This window comes from Ranitomeya imitator, chromosome 2 (genome assembly GCF_032444005.1).
Source record: "Ranitomeya imitator isolate aRanImi1 chromosome 2, aRanImi1.pri, whole genome shotgun sequence".
Classification (NCBI taxonomy): domain Eukaryota; kingdom Metazoa; phylum Chordata; class Amphibia; order Anura; family Dendrobatidae; genus Ranitomeya; species Ranitomeya imitator.
Genome location: NC_091283.1, coordinates 613454663 through 613476657, shown reverse-complemented (window position 1 = coordinate 613476657; position 21995 = coordinate 613454663). Strand labels below are relative to the sequence as shown.

The window sequence follows — 21995 nt, the reverse complement described above, 5'->3', positions numbered from 1 at the left end:
CCCAGATCAGCATTGCATGGCTTGTAAGTCTCCTAATGCCAACTTGACATTCTCCATAAGTAGAATCTTTAACCCTTAGACCTCCTGTCAGAGGCCTCACCTTGCCAAATCAACAACCAACACCCTGATACACGTATGTGCAATTGGGTTGGCCTTTCGCTTCTCGGCTTTTTGGTTAAGACCAAGGGTGGCATCATTGGAAAGGACCGTTTTAGGGCATCTTCGTAGAATGGTACATCATGCATACTGGGTGTGGTGCTCTGGGCTGACTGGGTGGTTTATATAGTCATCCAGGTGAGACACCGCCACCCCTCCCTCCCCCAAAATTGAAGATATTAGGTCAGGTAGTTTGAGATCTTGAGGTGGAAAGTGCCTCAGGAGTGGTGACCCCGCTGGGCATGGTAAACCCACTTGAGTTTATGGCACTTTTTCTCTGCACTTCACTTTCATTCTTTTGAGTGCACATCCATTTCTGCGCCTTTTGTCTTGGATAGGGATTTTTTTTAATTCTCAGGCGACCGGTCTGCCACAATTTTTGGAAAGCCTTGACTCTTTAAAAAAAAAAAAATTGTATTCACTTGATTGACACCCTTTTCACAGTTGTCCACATCACTAAGACTTGTTCAGAGAGCTGTTGTCTTATGAGTTTCCCTCCTGATCGGTCTATGGGGAAGAGAGTGGCCATCAGGTTATGCTCTCCCCTTCAAACCTCTTTCGGGAGGGGAGACAATCTAGACTGGTTCCTAGTTCTGCTTGGGTGGCAGATGCTGTGAGCAAGATTTGTGTCTCCTTAAAGGGACTCTGTCACCTGAATTTGGAGGGGACAATCTTCAGCCATAGGGGCGGGGTTTTCGGGTGTTTGATTCACCCTTTCCTTACCCGCCGGCTGCATGCTGGCTGCAATATTGGATTGAAGTTCATTCTTTGTCCTCCGTAGTACATGCCTGCACAAGGCAATATTGCAGCCAGCATGCAGCCGGCGGATAAGGAAAGGGTGAATCAAACACCCGAAAACCCCGCCCCTATGGATGAAGATTGTTCCTTCCAAATTCAGGTGACAGAGTCCCTTTAAGCTTCAGCTATGGGAGGCCACTAGTTCCTGATCTACACTGGCCTTCTGGTTTGGAAGGACAGGGACAGTTTCTTGGAGACCCTCTCCTGTTGGAGAAGGCTACGATGGATCGCATCCTAGAGCATTTTTTGTGGCACTTAGTCAATTTTTAAGCAGACTTAAATTGTAGAGTACAGTATTTAGGCTCTCAAAACCAAAAAATCTTGTTTGGCTCTAGATGGATCTAGAATTTCTGTCCTTTCTCTCTGAAAAGGCCAACTGCATGCAAAAAACCCTTGATTTATATAAAAAAAATTGTGCGAAATTAGCATAATATAAAAGAACTACCGTATGTAAATGAGATGTCATCAGATGTGTAGAAACTCTGGTGCCATGTCAGCAAACATGTTTTTGCTAAAGGGAATCTGTCACCCCATTTTTCGCCTATAAGCTGCGGCCACCGCCATTAGGGGCTTATCTACAGCATTACAGAATGCCGATGTAACCTGAAAGATAAGAAAAACAAGTTGGATTATGCTCACCCAGGGGCAGTCTGGGTCCGATGGGCATCCCGGTCCTTTCCGGCACCTCCCATCTTCATACAATGACGTCTTCTTCCTTGCTTCCTTTGCGCAGGTGTAATTCTCTGCCTTGTTGAGGGCAGAACAAAGTACTGCAGTGCGCAGGCGCCGGGAAAGGTTAGAGAGGCCCAGCGCCTACGCACTGCAGTACTTTACGCTGCCGTCAGCAGGGCAGAGAATTACACCTGCGCAGGAGCCGCCACAGAAGCAAGGAAGAGGACGTCATCGTATGAAGATGGGAGGTGCTGGACCTGAGACGCCCATCGGACGCAGACTGCACTGGACCGCCCCTGGGTGAGTATAATCTAACCTCTTTTTCTCATCTTTCAGGATACATCGGGGGCTTATCTACAGCATTCCAGAATGCTATAGATAAGCTCCTAACGGTGGTGTCCGCAACTTATATACGAACAAGTATGTGACAGATTCCCTTTAATTCATTTATATTAAACCATGAGCGATTTAGAATAATCTCTGGAAATCATGCTATAATTGCTGTTTTTCCCATTCCACATGCCCCGAAAATATTATGCTCTGTATGACTCACAACGTAGGGCAGGGTTGGACTGATTCTTCATGCTGTATGTTCAGATAAGACATTAAGGTCACCTGCAGGACATTTGAAATCATGAAACCCACCATAGTAATTAGAGAACTGTCTTTTCACAGTGGCACAAATTGAGCACAATATTTTAGTAACTGAAATTGAATACAGTATTTGTTGGAAAAAAATACAGTTTACAGTTCACAAGATTTACTGTGTATTAATTTCTGGAAAAAATTGTGGAGTCAAAATGCTCACTGCATCAGGAGATAAATTCCCTGAGGAGTGTAATTTTCAAAATGTCATTTATGGGGTTTTTCTGCTGTTCTGGCCCCTTAGGGACCCTGCAAACGGTGCCAATAAGCTATTCCAGCAAAATCTGCTCTCCAAATACCTTCCGATCACTACTTTCCGACCACTTGTAGGGTATTGTCACAAATGGAAAATTTGCGTAACTAATTGTGTGTTCATTATTTTTACATATTGCCTCTTTTGAAAATGATAAAATTGTGGCTAAAACAACATTGAGGGAGAAAACATACCGTAATTGTCACAGCCCAATGTTATAATAATCTGTTAAACACCTGTGAGTTCAAAATGTTCACTACAGCCCAAGATAAGTTCCAAAAATGGGGTCATATGTGAGGATTTCTGCAGTTTGGGCACCTTTTGGGTTTCTGCAAATGTTACATGGTGTCCTCAATCTATTTCAGTGAAATTTGCGTTTCAAAAGTCAGTCATTGCTTCTTCCCTTACGAGTCCTGCTGTGTGCCCAAGCAATAGCTTCCAACCACTAGGGTATTGCTACATTCGGGAATAACTAATTCTTAGGTCTATTTATTCCTATTATTTCTTGTGAAAATGAAAGCTGTGGCACTAAGCCACCTTTAAAGTGGAAAAAAAATTATTTTTGGCTCACCTGTGGTCAAAATGTTCATTAAACTCTCTGGATGAATTCCTTGAGGGGTGTAGTTTATAAAATGTGGTCACTTGTGATGGGTTTCTGTTTTTATGGCATCTCAGTGGCTCTGCAAATGTGACAAGAAATGCACCCCAAAAGCCAAGTGGCACTGATTCCATTCTGAGCCCCACCTTGTGGCCAGTTTACGACCACAAATGGAGCTTTTGGCACATTCAGAAGAAATTGGGCTACAAATTGTGTGGTATATGTTCTTATTTTGTCAAAATTAAAAACGTGGGGCTAAATCAACATTTTAATTTTTATTCTACTTTGAATTCCTGTGAAGCAGCTGAAGGGTTAATAAACTTCCGGATTGCAGTTTTGATTACTGTTAGGGTTGTGGTTTCACAATGGGGTCTCTTTCAGGCCCCTCAAAGTCACTTCAAAAGTGAATAGGTCCCTAAAAATAGATTTTGGAAACATCCTAAAATCCTTGAAAACAATCATGCTGACATATGTTATATGGTATGTACAATTTTTTTTTGAGTGGTACAACTATCTGGTTTAAAGGCATAAAAAAATCAAAGTTTGAAAATTGCAAATTTTACCTTTTTTTGGGGGGGGAGAATTTCTTATATTTTTATGAATACAAAACATATTGGGGCCAGTTCATCAAGACTGGCATAGAGCATGTAGAATAGGCTCCAGATTCATTAAGAGGTGCACAAATTAATTTGGCGCCTTGTCTGAGTGGTGTGCGCCTGCATGCACCGCGCCAGAAATGCTACTCCAGTCAGTAGCATTCCTGGCTTAAAAACGTAGGCACTTTTCATTAATCTGAGAAGCTGATCAAAAGTGGTGTGAAAATGACAAAAGTTGCAAATTTGTTGCCCAATTCCAATTGTGCAAAAATGTTGCCATTTTTCAAGTCTTTACATCACTTTTGTGGTATAAAAGCTTTGATGAGTCTGTCCCATTGACCTACATTTACCACTAACATAAAGTATTATGTGTCTATAAAAAAAAGTTATCCAAGAATCACTGAGAAATGATGAAGCATTCCATAGTTATTACTGCTTTAAAGAGTTATTACCAATGGTCAAAAAGGCCAAAGTACCTGAGGAGCGAAGGGCTTAAAGGGAACCTGTCACCTGAATTTGGCGGGACAGGTTTGCGGTCATAGAGGCGGTGTTTTCAGGTGTTTGATTCACCCTTTCTTTACCCGCTGGCTGCATGCTGGCCGCAATATTGGGTTGAAGTTCATGCTGTGTCCTCCGAAGTACACGCCTGCGCAAGGCAAGATTGCGACTTGCGCAGTTGTGTACTTCGGAGGACACAGCATGAACTTCAACCCAATATTGCAGCCAGCGGGTAAGGAAGGGGTGACTCAAACACCCGAAAACCCCGCCCATATGACCGCAAACCTGTCACGCCAAATTCAGGTGACAGGTTCCCTTTAATATGTAGTTCCATGTAAAGTTTAAAATCTCAAACCTCAGTTACCAATTCGCGTGTAAATGAGTTCAAGTGTTGATGAGACATGGAGCTTCTTTGGCTTTCTCTATCGCCTTTCATTGGGGGACACAGGAACCATGGGTGTATGCTGCTGCCACTAGGAGGCTGACACTATGCAAATAAAAAGTTAGCTCCTCCTCTGCAGTATACACCCTACCGACAGGAAGTAGGATATTCAGTTTAGCTTAGTGTCAGTAGGAGGTGGACACGGGTCTTTCATTAGACCCTTATCTACCTCAATGTGCGTCGTTTCCTTTCAGGTTTTTCCGGAGGGATACAGGGTGAACAGTCACACCTGTAGTCCCACAATGTGGACTATGAGTACGGCGTGTACTGCCACCCCGTATCCTCATAGATCCCTCACCAGGACCAAGATCCTAGCACACAAGCGTGCTTAGAAGTCCGGTCCTGGCTCCATCCCCCACCCACTCGCCCACCAGAGCCTGTCGGTCGGAGGAGACGAGGACGTCCATCAGCTCCGTGGACGTCTCATTCCTTCCAGGTTAGTACCGGCGGGGGATGTTTAGGTGAGTATTTTCCCTCCCCACCCTGTGGCTTCCCTGGATCCTAAAAAGGGGGTTCCTATTTAGGGGTTTTCTGATGCGAATCGCATCTCTTTTCAGCCGCGCCACTTCCGTGGATGCGGCCTCCCTGTCCCCTGTTCCGGCGCGGCTGCCTTTACGGAACACCGCGCCGCTTCTTGTCCGGGCACGCTATCTGCGTGGCCGTGCTCAGGGGAGGACATTCCCGCCTCGGGTCCTGCAGGCTTCCCACCCCCCCCCCCCCCTGCCCTCTATCCAGCCCCAGCTTTAGCGCGGCCCTCAGTGGCTCCCCTGCTCCGGCCGCTGTATGCGGCCGTTCATTTCCTTTCAGCGCGGCAGCTTACCAGCCGCCGCATCGCTGTGGCTTCCCTGCTCCGGCCGCTGTATGCGGCTGTTCATTTCTTTTCAGCACGGCCGCCGCATCGCTAATCGGGCCCCCTGCAGCTGCGTCCCTCTGGCCGCTTACAGCGCCGCGCATCCTCCCTCAGCGTGGCGGCTTGCCAGACCGCCTCACCGCTTTGGACCGGCGGCTGCGCTACTCCCGCCGCTGTAGGCGGCCGCTCACCTATCGCTTTCTGCGGCGCACTGTTCACCGCTGCGGCCCTTCCATGCCGGCACCGATCGCTAATTTAGGCCCCGGCTTCTGCCTGGGCCTACTTCCGGTGCCAGACTCCGCCCCCTTTCTTCTCTCATCGGGCGGGCTTTTCTCCCGCCCGACATTTTCACTGCGGCCCGCCTTCTCTCCGCCCACTGGCGCCATCTTGGGACTCCTTTACATGCACCTCTCATCCGTCGCCACATCTCAGGAGCCCATACCGCGGTCACATCCGCAGATCGGTCCAATTTGCGGCAGGAGCTCATATCACCCTCCTGCCTAAAAGACGACTTCTTACCGGAGGCCCATCCTATCAAGCCGAACAGCGTCCTCCGGATCCCGTTTTTCGTCTACCGTGAGTAGTTCTGCTCTGCAGACCGACACTCCCCTCTGCCCCCACCTCCCCCCTGCCCTCTATCCACTCGGGCAAAAAAGGGGGCCATTTTCGTCTTCCTACTCCTGCAGCAACCCGATTGTGCCCACCGCCCAGGATCCCCCAGCCGATCCGCCCGAGAGTGATTCCCCAGTCCCAGGCTGGGCCTCCTCTCCGTCTCAATCGGTGGCCAATCTAACACGGGTGTCTCAACCCTGGTGTCCGTGCTGGATCGGTTACCCCTGCAGACCCCCGCAGTAGCCACCGGGTCGCTGAAAGCTCCGTCCGAGCCCTCCAAGGCTAGCTGAAAAAGGTCCAGACAGGAATGCCAGTCTGAGTCCTCTTCTCGCTCCATCTCGACACTCGGTCCTCCTCTGCAGTCGGCGTCCTCCCGATCCTCCTCCCCTGAGTCAGGCGAGGCATTCTCTGATACGCCTTCGGAGGATAATTTGCGGCCGGATTCGAACCAAATCGCTAACATGAGGGATATGGTTCAAAGCCTCATTGGAGCGACCAATCAGACCTGTGGCATCAAAGATTCCTCTACGAAACCCGCAGATCAGGCGGTTTCGTTTAGACGGTCCAAGCTACCTCCCAAGGTATTTGCTCCTCATCCTGAATTCAAGGAGCTTCTGTCCAGAGAAAGAGCGAATTCGACCAGACGTTCTCAAAGAGACAGTCTTGGAGTCTCATATCTCTTTCCTCCGGATCTCATTGCCAACCGGAATGAGAGGCGTTAGAGAACGACCTCTCCCCCTGTGGATCCGTCGGCTGCTAAACTTGCCACCAACACAGTCCTTACGCTGTCCGGTGGGCGGCTCTGAAAGATTCCATCGATAGGATCATGGAATCCTTCGTGAAGTCGGCTCTCAAAACTGCCGAATCATCCCAATGCCCAGCTTGGGCTTCCACTTGGGTTTCGAAGTCTGTATCCGAGGGGCTAAACAACTCCGTTGGGGCATTCAAGCTGGAGCTCCATCAGGTCGGCTGGCGGAACTTGCCTCCCAGATTTCTCACGCCGGGGAATAATTTGTGCCCTGGACGTCGCGTCTTCTGCCGCACAGGCGTCCAGTAATGTTGTTGCCAGCTGTCGCACTATTTGGCTCAAGAGTCATCAAAGAAGTCCCTTACGAGTCTGCCTTTTCAGGGTTCACGTCCTTTTCGGTTCCAAGCTGGACCAAATTTATTAAGGACGACACTGGCGGCACCAGTCCCCTTCTCCAGACCTCGCCTACTTCCCCTTAGGCGGCTACTTCGGTCTTTTTGACCTTTTTCGTAGTTTTGCGGCATCAGATTCCTCTTCGCAACAGCAGAGGCCTCTGGCACGTTAGATAGAAGAAGGTATTCTTCGACTCACTCTTTCCTGGCGTGCCTGCTACTCCTAAGGTGGATTCTCCAGGTCCAGGACTGGAAGTTCCACCTAGGCATGACCCACGACTAGGCCCCAGCCCGTTTCTCAGACCGGGCAACCGTCTCCTGTTCCTCAGGGACGTCTGGGTCTCCTCAGTAGAGGGCACATGGGCCAGGGCACTTGTATCCTCTAGATACAAAATCTTCATTTCACGGTCCTGGGATCGTTTTCTTCAAATCCCAACCTCCAAGAGACCCCGCTCTAGTCCCGGGTTTCTTTACAGCCATTGTTTCCCTCCTTAAATCTGGGGTAAACGTTCCCGTCCCAGAACAGGAATGGTTCATTGGTTCACAGGCTTCTCTTCGAATCTTTCTGTACTGACAGAGGACAGCAAGGTTCGTCCCAGTCCGGATCTCCATTTGCTGTACAGGAAGTTTCGTCGGAGACACTTCAGGATGATATTCCCTCGTTCAGTAATCACTTTCATGGAGGCTCAGGAATTTCGGTTTCAGGCTCCCGAAAGTCTATCCATCTTTTCCGACATTCTAACCGTTGCGGGTGGCTCATCAACAGGAAGAAGTTCCGTCTTGTTCAGCGTCTCGTATCTCTGGGCATGTTCTTCGACACTTGTCGGACCAGAGTCTTCCTTCCCGAGGACAGGATATCCCTCCTTTGTCAGGAAGTTCGCTTGCTCCAGGGTTCTCGGCCCTAAGGAGGTTTGGTTGCAACATCGGAAGCAGTTTGCCCTTCGCCCGTTTCTTTCAAGACTTCTTCAGCAGGCTATTTTATCGCAGGGTACAGGTCTGTCTTCTCCCTGCATCGTCCGATCCGGCTTTCTCCCAGGTCAAATGGTTCCTCGACTGGTGGCCGAGGTCACTTCTCTTATCCCAGAGTAGATCCTTCACAGCATATCCTTCCTTCCAGTTCCCTTGCAGGTGGTGACGACGGACGCCTGTCCGCTCGCGGAGGCGCGGGGCTTTGTCTCCTGTTCTTTCAGGGTTGTTGGTCGGTGCAGGAGCCTCCTTTGCCGATCAATGTCCTCGAGTCCCGGATCATCTTTTCTGTCTTTCCTTCACTGGGTAAGGATTCTCAGCAGCCTGCCAATTCGAATCCAGACAGACAATGACACAGCAGTGCATATGTCTACCACCAGGGGTGGACTCGGCGTTCGCTGGCCTCGGCCGAGATTCCAGGACCCTCCTTTGGACAGAGGCAACGGTCCTGGTGAGCTCCGCAGTGCATGTCCCCGGCGTGGACATTTAGGCCGCCGACTTCCTCGGCCGCGAGGGCCTCGCGGCAGGGGAATGGTACTTCAGGAGGTTTCCTATCGGATTGCTCTTCGATGGGGGACTCCAGAGGTGGACCTCATGGCGTCCCCATTGAACAGGAGGTCCCTCGGGTCGGCCCAGGGTCCCGTGATCCTCTCAGTGGTGTTGTCTCTCTGGCCATTCCTCGGTCGCAGTTCGGGCTCCCCTATCGGTTCCCACGCCTTCCCTTGCTTTCCAAGCTGTCGAAAAAGATCAAGGCTGGATGGGTGCCGGTCATTCTGATCGTCCCGGATTGGCCAAGGAGGTCTTAGTTTGCAGACATCGCCAATCTTCCGCGGACACCCCTGGTGTCTTCCGGGCGGACCCGATCTGCTGTCTCAGGGTCCGATCTGCCACCCGAATTATCGGTCGCTCAGTTTAACGGCGTGGCTGTGGACTCCACAGTTCTAAGAGCGTCCGGCCTTTCGGCCCAGATGAGTCACTCTATAATCCAGGCTGGGAAGCCTTTGTCTTCTTCCAGGATCTACTATCGTACCTGGAAGGCTTACTTTCGTTGATGCGAGTCCAACCACTTTTCACCTATGTCCTTTTTCCCTGCTTTCCATTTGGTTTTCCTTCAGGCAGGGCTGGATTCGGGCTTCGCTCTTAGTTCCCTAAAGGACCAGGTTCCTGCGCTCTTCTTCCCTTTCAGAAGACTTTATCTTCTCAGCCACAGGTTAAGACCTCCCTTCAAGGAGTAGCCCACGCTGTCCCTCCGTACAGGGCCTCTGTGGATTCATGGGATTTATAGGTTGGATTGGTTGTGCTTAGGGGTTCCCCCCTTTGAGCCTCTCAGGGAGTTTTCCCTGTCAGTTCTATCTCGGAAGGTGACTTTTCTCAGGTCCATCTTTTTGATCCGCCGCGTTTTTGAGTTGGCGGCCGCTTCTTGCCGACCTCCTTTTTTGATTTTAAACCAGGACAAGGTGGTCCCAGGCCTCTGCCTTCCTTCCTTTCTCGAGGTGGTTTTTCATCTTTCCACCTCAACGAGGACATCGTTATACCTTTCCTTTTGTCCAGCTCCGATTCCTCCTCTGGAGTGATCGTTGAACAGGCTGGGCCTCGTCAGGGCAGTGAGGATCTCCCTGGCTAGCACAGCCGTTTTCCGAAAGATGGATTCTCTTTTCGCCATCCCTGATGGCGTGCGTAGAGGCCTGCCGACTTCCAAGGCGACTATTGCTCGCTCTATCAGATCGGCAATGGCGACTATTGCTCGCTCTATCAGATCGGCAATTTTGGAAGCTTTACCGGGTCAAGAACAAGAGTGCCCCCTCCTGAGATAAAGGCTCACTCTACCCGGGCAGTCGGCGCTTCCAGTGCGGTACGTCACAGGGTTATCGCTGACGGCTTTGCAAGCGGCACCTGGTCTTCCATCCACACGTTTCGCCGAACTACGGCGGACTCCAGCCTGGGCAGAAGGATCCTGCAGGCGGCAGTGGTGAGTCCTCGGACCTGATGGAAGTCGGTTTTTCCCACCCCAGGGACTGCTTTGGGACGTCCCATGGTTCCTGTGTCCCCCAATGAAAGGCGATAGAGAAAACAGGATTTTTGGTTGCTTACCGTAAAATCTGTTTCTCGGAGCCTTCATTGGGGGACACAGCACCCTCCCAAGTTGAACAGCTCTGTTTACTGTATACGTTTGAGTTCTTTGAACACTCTTCGAGTGTTTGAAACTGTTAATCTATGGAGCGCCGTAGAATTTGTTGGCGCTATGTGAATAAAGTTTATTATTATTATTCCTCTTTTACACGTTGCTTCTCCTACTGCTTTCTCACTAACTGAATATCCTACTTCCTGTCGGTAGGGTGTATACTGCAGAGGAGGAGCTAACTTTTTATTTGCATAGTGTCAGCCTCCTAGTGGCAGCAGCATACACCCATGGTTCCTGTGTCCCCCAATGAAGGCTCCGATAAACAGATTTTACGGTAAGCAACCAAAAATCCTGTTTTTTTTTATATCTCCTTCTACTTCTTTCTGCATTTTGTCAGCAGTGGCCATCATAAATGGCCAGATTGTGTGATTTCATGGGTTAATGTCTTATATTACTGATGGAACATGGAATTTCAATGATATCTGCTTGTATGTTGCACAGCCCTCTACCTTTGTAGACCCCAAACCTACACGGAAAGAGGACATATCTCGGTCACCGCGGAAAAAGAGCCTGTCTCCATCACCACTTGGACATCTCGTGAACAGCGCTAAGTCCATTCAGTCAGGGCCATCTTGGATAGAAGGAGACTCCTCGTCACAAGAGGTCTGGAAAATATTGGATATGGGGTCAAGTCCATCACTGATAAGTTCTCAAGATGAAGCTCCACTAGGTGAGGATGAAATGAAAAGTGAATGAAATTTTAGGGAAATTGTGGTCTAAAGTATTACTTTGTTTGTCATTTTACCTCTGGATAGGTATGCTCCCTGTCTAGTAAAATACTTACCGGCCGCCGTCTTCTGCTGTTCTGGTCCACGTTAACACCACATGACCGATTAGTGACCAGTCCAATGTTTGCAGGACGGATTGGAAGGCTCTGCCGGATGCAATTCTATGAGACTCAGAATTGTCAAAGACAACATACAGGATAAATATACATTTTCATACTGTGTTAATAGAAAAATATTAAGATTTGAGAGTCTCAAATCCTAATATTTTTCAAAGACATTAGGAGTGACTTCCTCATAGTCAGACCTGTGGTCACAGCATGGCGGAGAGGGACCAGAATGGTGCCGGAAACAGTAGAAAACAGACAGAGGTAAGTAGAATCATTCATTACTGATACCTATCTGGTGGCAACATATAAAACAAATCTCCAGATCTGGTACTTTACGTTTTGTAAGTCTAATTTGTCTTTCGCTTTCTGAAATGGTATTTCACAATTTCCTGTCTGTTTTTCTCTGGGGGAATGCTGGGCACTTATGGCTTCTATTAAACTCCTGGTCCAGTGATTTCGAGGCTGAAAATCTGGCACAGAAGATCACTTTACATGTCAGTCCAATTAAAGGGGTTGTATCATTTGAGAAAACCTTAGGTCATAAATTGAGTTAACAACACACTGAGCATTACGTAGCTCCTTGGGTCCGGTGCTGGCTCTCCAATGCTACTCCATTCTTTTGTATGGCTTCAGGAGTAACGTAACGTTGAGTGTGCTGCCACCAGTCAGTGAGTGCAGTAGATCATATTTCTACATGGACACAGTACTATAAATGGGATATCACCACTGCAGTCAAACAGAGACTGGAGCAGTGGCAAACGTTCGGCCCTAGATCCATGTTTCTGGATGAAAATAAGACTTTTTTTATACACTTGTGTGACCTTAGCCTATAATAAAATTGTAACTCCCTGTATGGGTAATGGCACTCGTTGATCTTGCCAAGGGGTCAAGTTTTTTGCTAAATATCTGTATGATAGGCAGTAGTGATGAGAGAACATGCTGGGATAAGGTGTTATTTGAGCATGGTCAGGTGCAAATAGAGTATCATCGACCCTGTGGCTGCATGTCTCAGGGCTGTTCAACAACACATGCAGGGATTGCCTGTTTGTTAGTCGCGAGACATGCAGCCGCGGGGTTTCTTACATATTTTTCAAGCACACCCAACAACACCTTATCTGAGCACGTCCCATCACTAATAGGCAGGAACCCTGCATGCTGGCAATGAATGGCATACGCGTATGAACAGTACTAGTATATTCTGAAGGTACACATTAGCTTTATCACACTGTCAGACAAGTCCGCTCTCGCAGTCATCAGGACGCGTATAGTAGGGCTCCAGCAGAAAGGTTATGTCTACTACTGAGCCCGTGTTGCGTTCTGTACACATGCCCACGCTGCAGCTCATTGCTCCTGCCTGCAGAGCAGCACTCCTCAGTGCAGTTTTTTGAGTGATTGGTGGAGGTCTCAGTATCTGGATCCTCACCGATCTACAGGGCATGTAAATGAGGGAAAAATATTAAAGTGAAAAAATGTACTTTTTAATTGCACAGTGTTATGGAGCAGGCACAAATGCTCCCAACTAGAGAAGACCCGTCAGTAGTGCCGGAACACAAGTAACATACATAGCGCTGTGTCAGCACTTTGCTTTTTACATGTCTGGTAAATGATTCCCAGTGACCTGACCCGTGGTAACCTGCCTGAGTGGCAGAGTTACTGCCGGCCATTACCTTCAGGTCACGTGCTGTGTTTGCTGTGTGATCCCTGTATTACACAACACCTCTACATGATTTGTATTATCGGTGGATTCCTTCTCGGTGGATGGGATGCCAGGTTCTGTGTCCTTCATAATACATGGTAGAAGCCAATCTGGCTCTGTCTGCAGTCCATATACAGGAATGCTGGGATCACACAGATCATATATCCCAGCTTCCTCCAGACACAAAAACAGCTACAAATAAAAACGTAAACGTACAAAATAAAGATGAAAATGGACCCTAAACAGTTTTATTTACAGTCATGTTCGAAAGTGTTGGCACCCTTGAAATTGTTCCAGAAAATGAAGTATTTCTCCCAGAAAATTATTGCAATTACGCATGTTTTGTTATGCACATGTTTATTTCCTTTGTGTATATTGGAATAACATAAAAAATTGGACGTTATTTCACCCAAAAAACCCCAGAAATGGACCAGACAAATTGTTGGAAAAGGTGGGGGAAGAAACCTCCAACGATGAAATCAAGAAGGAAATTTATCTTTTTTGTAAAAAAAAAAAAAAAAAGTATGAAAAAACTTTTATTCAGTACAGTAGTGCATTAAAAAAGACATGGACCCTGGTCACCACAACCTGGGATGAGCAATCAACATGTCTTTTTTAATGTACTACTGTACTGAATAAAAGTTTTTATATATATATATATATATATATATATATATATATATATATATATATATATATATAACTTTCCTTCTTGATTTCATCGCTGGAGGTTTCTTCCCCCACCTTTTCCTATTTTGCCGACGTCCAAGACTGAGACGGCTCCGGGTTACTTCATCCGGGAAGGTGCTGCAACAGAGGGTGAGCTGACATTTTTCCCCATTATTTTCCCTCTATTGTTTTCTCTAGACAAAATGTTGGCCCCTTCCAAAATTGTGGATAAACAACTTTATTTCAAGCATGTTATGCTTGTTCAAACTCACCTGTGGCAACTAACCGGTGTGGGCAATATGAAGATTCCACCTGAAACCACATAAAAAAGGGAGAAGTTGACTCAATCTTTGCATTGTGTATCTGTGTGTGCCACACTAAGCATGGAAAACAGAAAGAGGAAAATAACACTGTCTAAGGACTTGAGAAACAAAATTGTTGAACAATATCAACAATCTCAAGGTTACAAGTCCATCTCCAGAGATCTTGATGTTCCTTTGTCCATGAAGCGCAACATAATCAAGAAGTTTACAACCCATGGCACTTTAGCTAATCACCCTGGATGTGGAAGGCAGTGAAAAATTGATGAAAGGTTGCAACGCAGGATAGTTCAGATGGTGGATAAGCAGCCGCAATCAAGAACCAAAGAAATTCAAGCTGTCGACATTTGAATGAAATGAAGCACTATGGTAGGAGACTCAGGAGGACCCCACTGCTTTTTGTTAAAGAACGTAATTCTACTGTTTACAGAAAGTGGAATGAGGCCTATAAAGTAAATAACACAATACCTATAGTCAAATATGGTGGAGGTTCAAAGATGCTTTGGGGTTGTTTTGCTACCTAAGGCAGTGGGTGCCTTGACTGTGTGCAAGGCATAATGAAATCTGAAAATTACCAACGAATTTTGGGTCACAACGTAGTAGTGCCCAGTGTCCGAAAGCTGGGTTTGCATCCTAGATCATGGGTCTTCCAGCAGGACAATGACCGAAACCATACTTCAAGAAGCACCCAGAAATGGATGGAAACAAAGTGCTGGAGAGTTATGAAGTGGCCAGCAGTGAGTCTGGATCTAAATCAAATGAACGCCTGTGCAGAGATCTTAAAATTGCTGTTGGGAGAAGGCACCTCTCAAACATGAGAGGCCTGAAGAAGTTTGCTACAGAAGAGTGGTCCAAAATTCCAGTTAAGAGGTGTAAGAGGCTTGTTGATGATTATAGGAAGCCATTAATTGCAGCTATTTATTCCAAAGGGAGTGCAACCAAATATTAAGTTGAGGATGCCAACAATGTTTTCCTGCCCCATTTGGGGGGTTTTGTGTCAAATTTGCCTTTTTTTCTCTTTTTGTGTGCTGTTCACACAAAGGGAATAAACGTGTATAACAAAACTTGTAATTGCAATAAATTTCTGGGAGAAATACTTCATTTTATGGGACAATTTTAAGGGTGCAACACTTTCTGCCATGACCATACCTAAAATAGCAGAACAGGTGCTCACCTTTTATGGGTCCACGACCAGCACCCTGCCACTGCTCCAATCTCTGTTTTGCCTACAATGGTGACATCAGAGTGACCACTCGCATCATGGCTGCAGCCAATTATTGAGCTCAGCAGCTGTGCCACGGTAGATGACACGAGCCGCTGAGGTCAGTGATTGGCTGCAGCTGTCATGTGTGCAGTTAACGTGTCATCTCCACTGCAGGCGAAACGCAGAGGTAGGGAGCCGCAATTAGACCCAAGGAGGGTGTGTATCTGCTTTGTTATGTTAGATTTATTTGGAGTCAATTTTCCGTCAAGTTAAAAAAAAAACTTAAAAAATTATAAAAACAAAAACAAACTAACACCTCCTTCAACTAACACACTGCCAATGACCAGTTTCCTTTTCCAGAACTCCTTTTCAGGGGATGTCACCAGTTATTTGTTATGTGAAATCCACCCAAATGATTACTTTTCTCTGATTTCTGACTCCGCAGCCCCACTGTTATCTGCTGCTTTGCTGACAATAAAATGAATCTGTCTAGTCATTCTGAAGAAGTTTGCTGTACCCCAGTGTTCCCCAACTCGGGTCCTCAAGAGCCACCAACAGCTCATGTTTTCAGGATTTCCTTGGCATTGCACAGGTGATTGAATGCTTGCCTGTCCAGGTGATGCAATTATCACCTGGGCAATACAAAGGAAATCCTGAAAACATGACCTGTTGGTGGCTCTTGAGGACTGGGGTTGGGGAACACTGCTGTACCCCATAGGGCAGGACCACGGTGGAGACCATATTGCCCTCTAGATGCCACCCACAGTCCCATGCAGTTCCTTGTATTTCACATGTGGCTGACAGTGACTAGGCCTGTGCACCGTTACTCCACATGGCATGATATGTCTCCAGTTTCAATATTTGACCCAGTGTCCTTTTCTGTGTGTTGTAACTGCAGAGCAGCATTGCAGAACGTCTCATTGGCCTGCAGCATCATTGCCTCATCCAGTTTGGAGCGATCAGCGGGTTATCGCACCACTTCCCCATCAGACACAATGTCAACAGTGTTTACATCAGGCTATTGGGCTATTATGAACTCACCGTCTGGGTGAGATGCCACACATTGCAGAGTGTTATTAAATCATTCGCCAGCGTGAACCTCTCCTGGGTTTGCTGTGAGAACATCCTGAAGATAGCATTCAGCCATTTTTAATTTGTATGATATATGGTAAAGTTAACATAGGAAAACTAACTATAACATTTGTAGATACAAATATATAATAATAGTCTAAGGGTCACTTCCGTCTGTCTGTCTGTCCTTCTGTCTGTCACGGTTATTCATTCGCTGATTGGTCTAGCCAGCTACCTGTCATGGCTGCCGCGACCAATCAGCGACGGGCACAGTCCAGAAGAAAATGGCCGCTCCTTACTCCCCGCAGTCAGTGCCTGTCGCCCGCATACTCCCCTCTGGTCACCGCTAACGCAGGGTTAATGCCGGCGGTAACGGTCCGCGTTATGCCGCGGGTAACGCACTCTGTTACCGCCGCTATTAACCCTGTGTGTCCCCAACCTTTTACTATTGATGCTGCCTATGCGGCATCAATAGTAAAAAAAGTAATGTTAAAAATAATAATATAAAAAAAAAAACCTGCTATACTCACCCTCCGTTGTCCGCTGAGCTGCTCGCGCCTGCCGCCATCTTCCTTTCCCAGCGATGCTTTGCGAAATTACCCAGAAGACCTAGCAGTCTCGCGAGACCGCTAAGTCATCTGGGTAATTTCGCAATGCATCCTGGGAACGCAAGATGGCGGCAGCCGCGCGCCTATCGCCGGAGCTCCGCTGGACCCCAGGAGGCGGAAAGACAGGACGCTGAGGAGCAGCGACGAGAATGGTGAGTATGTTAGAACTACAAGGGGCCCTCGGATCGTTAGGTGAGTATGTTTATTTTTTATTTTTTAACCTGTGACATACGTGGCTGGGCAATATACTACGTCACTGGGCAATCTACTACGTGGCTCTGTGCTGTATACTATGTCGCTGTGCAATATAGTACGTCACTGGGCAATATACTACATGACTGGGCAATATACTACGTCACTGGCCAATATACTACGTAGCTGGGCAATATACTACGTCACTAGGCAATATACTACGTGGCTGGGCAATATACTACGTGGCTGGGCAATATACTACGTCACTGGGCAATATACTACGTGGCTGTGTGCTGTATACTACGTCACTGGGCAATATACTACGTGGCTGGGCAATATACTACGTCACTGGGCAATATACTTCGTCACTGGGCAATATACTACGTGGCTGGGCAATATACTATGTAACTGGGCAATATACTATGTGCTATGTGGCTGGGCAATATACTACGTGGCTGGGCAATATACTACATCACTGGGCAATATACTACGTGGCTGGGCAATATACTACATGACTGGGCAATATACTACGTCACTGGGCAATATACTACGTCACTGGGCAATATACTACATGGCTGGGCAATATACTACGTGGCTGGGCAATATACTACGTGGCTGGGCAATATACTACGTGGCTGGGCAATATACTACGTTGGTGGGCATTATACTACGTGGCTGTGTGCTGTATACTACGTCACTGGGCAATATACTACGTGGCTGGGCAATATACTACGTCACTGGGCAATATACTTCGTCACTGGGCAATATACTACGTGGCTGGGCAATATACTACGTAACTGGGCAATATACTATGTGCTATGTGGCTGGGCAATATACTACGTGGCTGGGCAATATACTACGTCACTGGGCAATATACTACGTGGCTGGGCAATATACTACGTGGCTGGGCAATATACTAGGTGGCTGGGCAATATACTACATGACTGGGCAATATACTACGTCACTGGGCAATATACTACGTCACTGGGCAATATACTACGTGGCTGGGCAATATACTACGTGGCTGGGCAATATACTACGTGGCTGGGCAATATACTACGTAACTGGGCAATATACTACGTCACTGGGTAATATACTACATGGCTGTGTGCTGTATACTACGTCACTGGGCAACATACTACGTGGCTGGGCAATATACTACGTGGCTGGGCAATATACTACGTGGCTGGGCAATATACTACATGACTGGGCAATATACTACGTCACTGGGCAATATACTACGTCACTGAGCAATATACTACGTCACTGGGCAATATACTACGTAACTGGGCAATATACTACGTGGCTGTGTGCTGTATACTACGTCACTGGGCAATATACTACGTGGCTGTGTGCTGTATACTACATTACTGGGCAATATACTACATGGCTGGGCAATATACTACGTGGCTGGGCAATATACTACGTGGACATGCATAGAATCGGGCCACCATCTAGTATATAATAAAGCTTATTTGAGTCTTGACTTACAGGGGTTGTTTTATGTCACAGCTGCAGCCAATCACTGGTCGCACGAGGTAACCAACCCCTTAAAGAGTCCACAACCACCTGCACTCCATCTAAAAATACTATGATTCCAATCAATGTCTTCAGCAATATCTACCAAAGACAGAAACATAATAATTAAATACCCTGCAATAAATAAATAGCATAGAGCATGAAAATGATATACTGTACTTAGTTAACATATTTTTTTAATTAAAAAAAATGTGAAAGCCATCCCACTTCTTCACGGTGACCGTAATTGGGACAGTCCTAACTCCAATATTAAAAATCTTACCGTTTGTCAAGTAATATGCATGTGGATAAGGGCTGAGACGGACTGGGCCCAACTAGAGGACACACATCTACTCCTGGATCGAAAAGTGATATATGTGAATAGTGGTGTGTGTGATGATTGTAATGCATACAAGTTGTGCCTAGATCTATCAATAATGAGATGTATTTTACTAATATGTTCTACATATAGTGACCGCTACAAGAATCCAGCCAGATCTGAGGAATCAAAATACAAAACAGTCTTCCTTGAGGAAAGGTTCTGAGAAGCCCAGTCACCCATTGAATAATAAACAGACAAAGGGCCGAGGACCCCACAACACTCCAAAAATCCGGAACTATAACCTACGAGACTGATTGAGTTTAATGGAGCAGTTGCTTCCCTTTTCAGGTGATAACAGAACTAATAAGTATGAATTGTCTTCTACTCTCTGCTAAATAGTCTCATAGAAAATGAATGGTGCTCAGAGATTAGTAAATTATCTTAATTTACAAACTCAGTAGACACCTAGTAAGTTAATGACATGACTTCACTCAAGGCATAAGTATCATAATTGTAAGCCCTGTACAATTACATTTTTCTCAAAGGGAAACGATCATGTTGTACATGCAGTTCGATCTGTGGCAGGACGGTGTAGAGAAGGAGAAGCTGCTCAAAAAAATAAAGGGAACACTTAAACAACAGAATATAACTCCAAGTAAATCAAACTTCTGTGATATCAAACTGTCCACTTAGGAAGCAACACTGATTGACAATCAATTTCACATGCTGTTGTGCACATGGAATAGACAACAGATGGAAATTATTGGCAGTTATCAAGACACCCTCAATAAAGGAGTGGTTCTGCAGGTGGGGACCACAGACCACATCTCAGTACCAATGCTTTCTGGCTGGTGTTTTGGTCACTTTTGAATGTTGGTTGGGCTTTCACACTCGTGGTAGCATGAGACGGACTCTACAACCCACACAAGTGGCTCGGGAGGTAGTGCAGCTCATCCAGGATGGCACATTAATGCGAGCTGTGGCAAGAAGGTTTGTTCTGTCTGTCAGCATAGTGTCCAGAGGCTGGAGGTGCTACCAGGAGACAGCCCAGTACACCAGGAGACGTGGAGGGGGCTGTAGGAGGGCAACAACCCAGCAGCAGGACCGCTACCTCAGCCTTTGTGCAAGGAGGAGCACTGCCAGAGCCCTGCAAATTGACTTCCTGCAGGCTACAAATGTGCAAGTGTCTGCACAAACGTTAGAAACCAACTCTTTGAGGATGGTCTGAGTGCCCGACGTCCACAGATGGGGGTTGTGCTCACAGCCCAACACTGTGCAGGATGCTTGGCATTTGCCACAGAACACCAGGATTGGCAAATTCGCCACTGGCACCCTGTGCTCTTCACAGATAAAAGCAGGTTCACACTGAGTACATGTGACAGACGTGACAGTCTGGAAATGCCGTGGAGAGCGATTTGCCGCATGCAACATCCTTCAGCATGACCGGTTTGGCAGTGGGTCAGTAATGGTGTGGGGTGACATTTGTTTGGAGGGCCGCACAGCCCTCCATGTGCTCGCCAGATGTAGCCTGACTGACATTAGGTACCGAGATGAGATCCTCAGACCCCTTGTTAGACCATATGATGGTGCTGTTGGCCCTGTGTTCCTCCTAATGCAGGACAATGCCAGACCTCATGTGGCTGGAGTGTGTCAGCAGTTCCTGCATGATGAAGGCATTGAAGCTATGGACTGGCCCGCCCGTTCCCCAGACCTTAATCCGATTGAGCACATCTGGGACATCATGTCTCGCACCATCCACCAACGTCACGTTGCACCACAGACTGTCCAGGAGTTGGCGGATGCTTTAGTCCAAGTCTTGGAGGAGATCCTTCAGGAGACCATCCGCCGCCTCATCAGGAGCATGCCCAGGGGTTGTACAGTAGGGAGGTCATACAGGCATGTGGAGGCCACACACAATACTGAGCATCATTTCCTTGTCATGAGGCATTTCCACTGAGGTTGGATCAGCCTGTAATTTGATTTTCCACTTAGATTTTGAGTATCATTCCAAATCCAGACCTCCATGGGATATTCATTTTGATTTACATTGATAATTGTTATGTTTTATTGTTCTGAACACATTCTACTATGTAATGAATAAAAATTTGCAACTGGAATATTTCATTCAGAGATATCTAGGATGTGGTATTTTAGTGTTCCCTTTATTTTTTTGAGCAGTGTATATAGGTTTGTTAAAAAGATTCAGTATAACTTGTAATGTATTCATTGAAATCCCCAGTGCTTGTATATATGAGTCCAGTGGGCAGTCCTGTGAGTGATTGACAGCTTTCTCTGCATGCGCAGACACAGGGAAGACTGTCAATCACTAAGTAGGACCGCCCACCGGACTCGCATGCATATATACACCAGAATTTTCAATGAATAAAATACAAGTTTTACTTAAACTTTTTTCATCAGCTCATTTTGCTCTATAACATCCTGCCTGCATCTCGGATACCGTTTTCAATGTGACCGATTCCCTTTAAAACGCTTATTTAATGCTCATTAATGGTACATTTTTATTTCCTTGTTTTTTACAGGAATTAATCGTTGATGCTGTTTCTACAAATACATGATCAGTTTTTTTTACGGTTTACTTCGCTTATCAGTGATGCTACACATCTATTGTACATTTTCGTATGGCTATGGCTGTACCAAATATCTGTTATGCAATGTTTTAGGATTTCTTTTTAATAAAGTTTATTTATGTATACAATGTGTTTTTCGCTTTTTTTTTCTTTTACTTTTAAAAAAAAATATATGCACATCCTGGAATTTGAATTTAGATTTTTGTGTTTTTAACTGTAATCTACTAGCATATACTGGATAGCTATACTTTGATAAGCACTAATAAAAGGCAATTGGTCCTACAACCCTTGGCTGTCAGCCCACACAGCATGCTGGCCCTGATACCGGCTTCTCCTCTCAGTCTCTACCTTTGAATCCGATGATCCTGGAATTAGTGGGGCTGTGTAGTACAGCCATTGCCTCGCTCTTGATTACATCGGCACCATTGTGGTGCTCGCACGATCAGCACGATGAGCATCCGTGTCGTGAGTCAACACGTGATGTACTTTGAATGAGTTAATAAAGCATTATTAATTATGACCACCTTGCCCATAGGTAATGTCTGGTATCCAGCTTAGTCACGT

General features: G+C 46.5%; 1 protein-coding gene across 4 annotated transcripts in view; it reads left to right on the top strand.

Annotated features, from left to right (window-relative positions):
* The window catches only part of CCDC57 (coiled-coil domain containing 57), a 178120-nt gene extending 156565 nt beyond the window's left edge, over positions 1–21555 (top strand). For 2 of the 4 annotated variants that reach the window (XM_069752482.1, XM_069752483.1), the window contains exons 19-21: positions 10850–11078; positions 18994–19191; positions 21384–21553. In XM_069752482.1, the coding sequence (XP_069608583.1) occupies positions 10850–11078; positions 18994–19157 (393 nt within the window). In that variant the 3' untranslated portion in view covers positions 19158–19191; positions 21384–21553. Of the gene's footprint in view, positions 1–10849; positions 11079–18993; positions 19192–21383 lie in introns of all 4 variants that reach the window. The other 2 variants (XM_069752484.1, XM_069752485.1) reach the window with 2 other exon arrangements.
* Positions 21556–21995: the final 440 nt, after the last annotated feature.